Below are 3,241 nucleotides of genomic sequence, written 5' to 3'. Positions count from 1 at the left end.
ATTCAAGAAACTTCCTCCCATCTTTTTCATCCATATATCTATACTTCCAAACATTCTAGTGTGTACTCTTGTCACCCCTCTCTACATCTGTTCAGCATCTTTGGTATAGATTTCTGTGAATGAGATGCGTGTGTTAAAGCGATAAGAAAAACATTCTATGTGACCCATGTCTATTTTATCATGTTGAATTCAAAGATAAGGGCTCAAAGACATCAAGTCTAAACTCTAACCCCCTCCCTCCCTCACTATAGGCTTCACACACTCATAATCAGATGGGCGTGGCCTGTTCTCCACAAACTCCTGAACAATCTTTCCCACAGCTCTTGCGCAGTAGATTCAGCATCATTGGTATATATTCAGCAGTACGCTACTTCCTCACCCTGTTCTGTTAGCATCTCTCCTCTGTTTGGTAAGTAACCGTTCTTCACCTATTGGTGTCTTTGGTTTAACAGAGGAGGTTATCTAGTGTAATAAACAGGTCTCACACAACTGTAACAACTGTTTCCAAGTGTGACTAGCTACTGATCTGTCTCGTCCAGCAAACTTGTAGGCTATAATGTTCATTAGTCTTCGCTTGCGTTGATTCAAAAAGTCAGTTCTTCTATGGTGTGTTATGCAGGATGACAGGACATACTATTTACTGATGAAGACATAATGTAGTCTATCTATACCTAAACCTTTTCATGTTTCATTTGTAGGCTATAATGTTTCTGTTTTAGAACTCTGTTAGAACTACAAACGTTTTTCTCTACCGGTTCATGTCATTTTATAGTCATTACTCACCAATTATCATCAGCCTGATTTCTTTACACTGAACTGTTGCAAAACCCTTTCCTCTCCTGTCACACCCCTTTCCATCCCAACTCCCCAAACTTTCACACTTATGATGATGTGTCACATGGTCAAGCTATGACAGAGGTTAAAGGAAAGTCTCCACAGCAAGAGAGGTTGGATGTTACCAAAGAATGTGGGAGGCACCAAAAGAAAGAGGAGGGGTCTGAGGTCGAAGGAATGTGTAAAGGAGTGGAAGATCACAGTTTAAATGCCAGGAAGTAGCACCAGCCAAAGACTGCTTACAGAGACAAAGAAAGCCAACTCCCATCCTCCCTAAATGTGCATTGTTAATTTGTTTTCTGCAAAGGGATAGTTCACCATTAGTCAACATATTAGTGATATCAAGACACTCACTGTACTGAGTATGTATCTGCTACTGTAACTTACACCTCCTCCCTCTATCTCCCCTCCCATCTCCCCCTCCCTTTATCTCCCCTCCCCTCTCATCTACCCCTCCCTCCCTCTAACTCCCCTCCCATTTCCTCCTCCCTCTATCTCCCCTCCCCTCTCATCTCCCTCCTCCCTCTATCTCCCCCTCCCTCTATCTCCCCTCCCCTCCCATCTCCCCTCCCTCTATCTCCCCTCCCCTCTCATCTACCCCTCCCTCTATCTCCCCTCCCCTCTCATCTACCCCTCCCTCTATCTCCCCTCCCTCTCATCTACCCCTCCCTTTATCTCCCCTCCCCTCTCATCTCCCTCTATCACCCCTCCCCTCTCATCTCCCTCTATCTCCCCTCCCCTCTCATCTCCATCTATCACCCCCCCATCTCCCGCTCCCTCTCATCTCCCTCCTCCCTCTATCTCCCCACCCCTCCCATCTCCCCCTCCCCCTCCCTCTATCTCCCCTCTCATCTCCCTCCTCCCTCTATCTCCCCTCCCCTCCCATCTCCCCCTCCCTCTATCTCCCCTCCCATCTCCCTCCTCCCTCTCTCCCCTCCCATCTCCCCCTCCCCCTCCCCCCTATCTCCACTCCCATCTACACCTCCCTATCTCCCCTCCCATCTCCCCGCTCCCTCTCTCCCCTCCTATCTCCCCCTCCCCCTTCCTATCTCCCCCTCCCCCTTCCTATCTCCCCTCCCATCTCCACCTCCCTCCCTCTCTCCCCTCCCATCTCCCCTTCCTCTCTCCCCTCCTATCTCCCCCTCCCCCTCCCTCTCTCCCCTCCCATCTCCCCTTCCTCTCTCCCCTCCTCAGTGTATCCTTCTCTGCAGCCATGCCGTCTCAGTTGGAGAGTTCCATGGAGTCCCTGATCACAGTGTTTCATCGCTATGCCGACAAGGACGGTGACTATAACACACTGAGCAAGAAGGAGCTGAAAGAGCTGATGCAGACAGAACTGGCCAGCTTCATGAAGGTAACACTGACATCCCTCTCTCTCTCTCTCTCTGTTTTTATCTCACTGTCCCTCTATACTTTCCCTGTATTTCTTGTCCACCTTTCACTTTCTTTCAAATTCTTACTTGCAATGATAGCCTACACTGGCCAAACCTGGACAACGCTGGGCCAATTGTGCGCCCCCCTCGGGGGTGTTTGTCGTGACGCATCTAGCACTGAGATGCAGTGCCTTAGCCAGCTACGCCACTCGGGATTTCTCTCACTCACTCACTCACTCACTCACTCACTCACTCACTCACTCACTCACTCACACTTACTCTCTTCATCTCTCCTTCCCTCTCAGTCCCAGAGGGACCCAGCCGCTATAGACAAGATCATGAAGGATCTGGACCAGAATGGTGATGGGATGGTAAACTTTGAGGAGTTTGTCTCCCTGGTGGTGGGCCTCTCCATCGCCTGTGAACAGATCTACCAGCTCCACACCCAGAAGGTTGCTGCCAAGAAGTGAAGGAGGACAGAACAAGGAGAAGCAGAAATGGATGCTTTTCTATGTGTCATTTTGCTTTTCTATATGTCAAATAAGTCATTTTATAACCAAGTCTTACTGTTGTGAATAAACACTGGCTTTCCCAAACTGTATCTCTGTTTGTCACGTGTTGTATTTGTCCCGTAAGTGTAAGACAGAATATTCAGTGTCAGTCACGATCCATCCATCCTCAGTTTTCTCCTATCACAGACATTAAACTCTGTAACTGTTTTAAAGTCACCATTGGCCTCATGGTGAAATCCCTGAGAAGTTTCTTCCTCTCCGGCAACTGAGTTAGGAAGGACGCCTGTATCTTTGTAATGGCTGGGTGTATTGATACACCATTCAAAGTGTAATTAATAACTTCTTGCTCACAGGGCTATTCAATGTCTGCTTTTTTATTTCTACCCATCTACCACTCGGTGACATTCTTTGCAAGTCATTGGAAACCTCTTTGTAGTTGAATGTGTATTTGAAATTCATTGCTCGACTGAGGGACCTTTGTCGTGGAAATTTCCTCTATTTACCAAATCATGGGAGCAAACC

General features: G+C 47.9%; 1 protein-coding gene across 2 annotated transcripts; it reads left to right on the top strand.

The window, feature by feature from the left end:
- The first annotated feature begins 299 nt into the window (after positions 1-299).
- On the top strand, positions 300-2,808 carry LOC135520715 (protein S100-A1-like). Of its 2 annotated transcripts, none has more exons than XM_064946473.1 (3): positions 300-409; positions 2,029-2,188; positions 2,513-2,808. In XM_064946473.1, the coding sequence occupies exons 2-3, from the start codon at positions 2,048-2,050 to the stop codon at positions 2,675-2,677; spliced, it is 306 nt and encodes a 101-aa protein (XP_064802545.1). In that variant the 5' UTR covers positions 300-409; positions 2,029-2,047; the 3' UTR covers positions 2,678-2,808. The 2 variants fall into 2 exon arrangements, with proteins under 2 accessions (XP_064802545.1, XP_064802546.1); XM_064946474.1 differs by having other exon boundaries at positions 307-409; positions 2,046-2,188.
- The last annotated feature ends 433 nt before the right edge of the window (positions 2,809-3,241 follow it).

This window comes from Oncorhynchus masou, chromosome 29, assembly GCF_036934945.1.
Source record: "Oncorhynchus masou masou isolate Uvic2021 chromosome 29, UVic_Omas_1.1, whole genome shotgun sequence".
NCBI classification, from domain to species: Eukaryota; Metazoa; Chordata; class Actinopteri; order Salmoniformes; family Salmonidae; genus Oncorhynchus; species Oncorhynchus masou.
The sequence above is the reverse complement of the archived record's forward strand: the minus strand, read 5'-3'. Positions and strand labels throughout refer to the sequence as shown.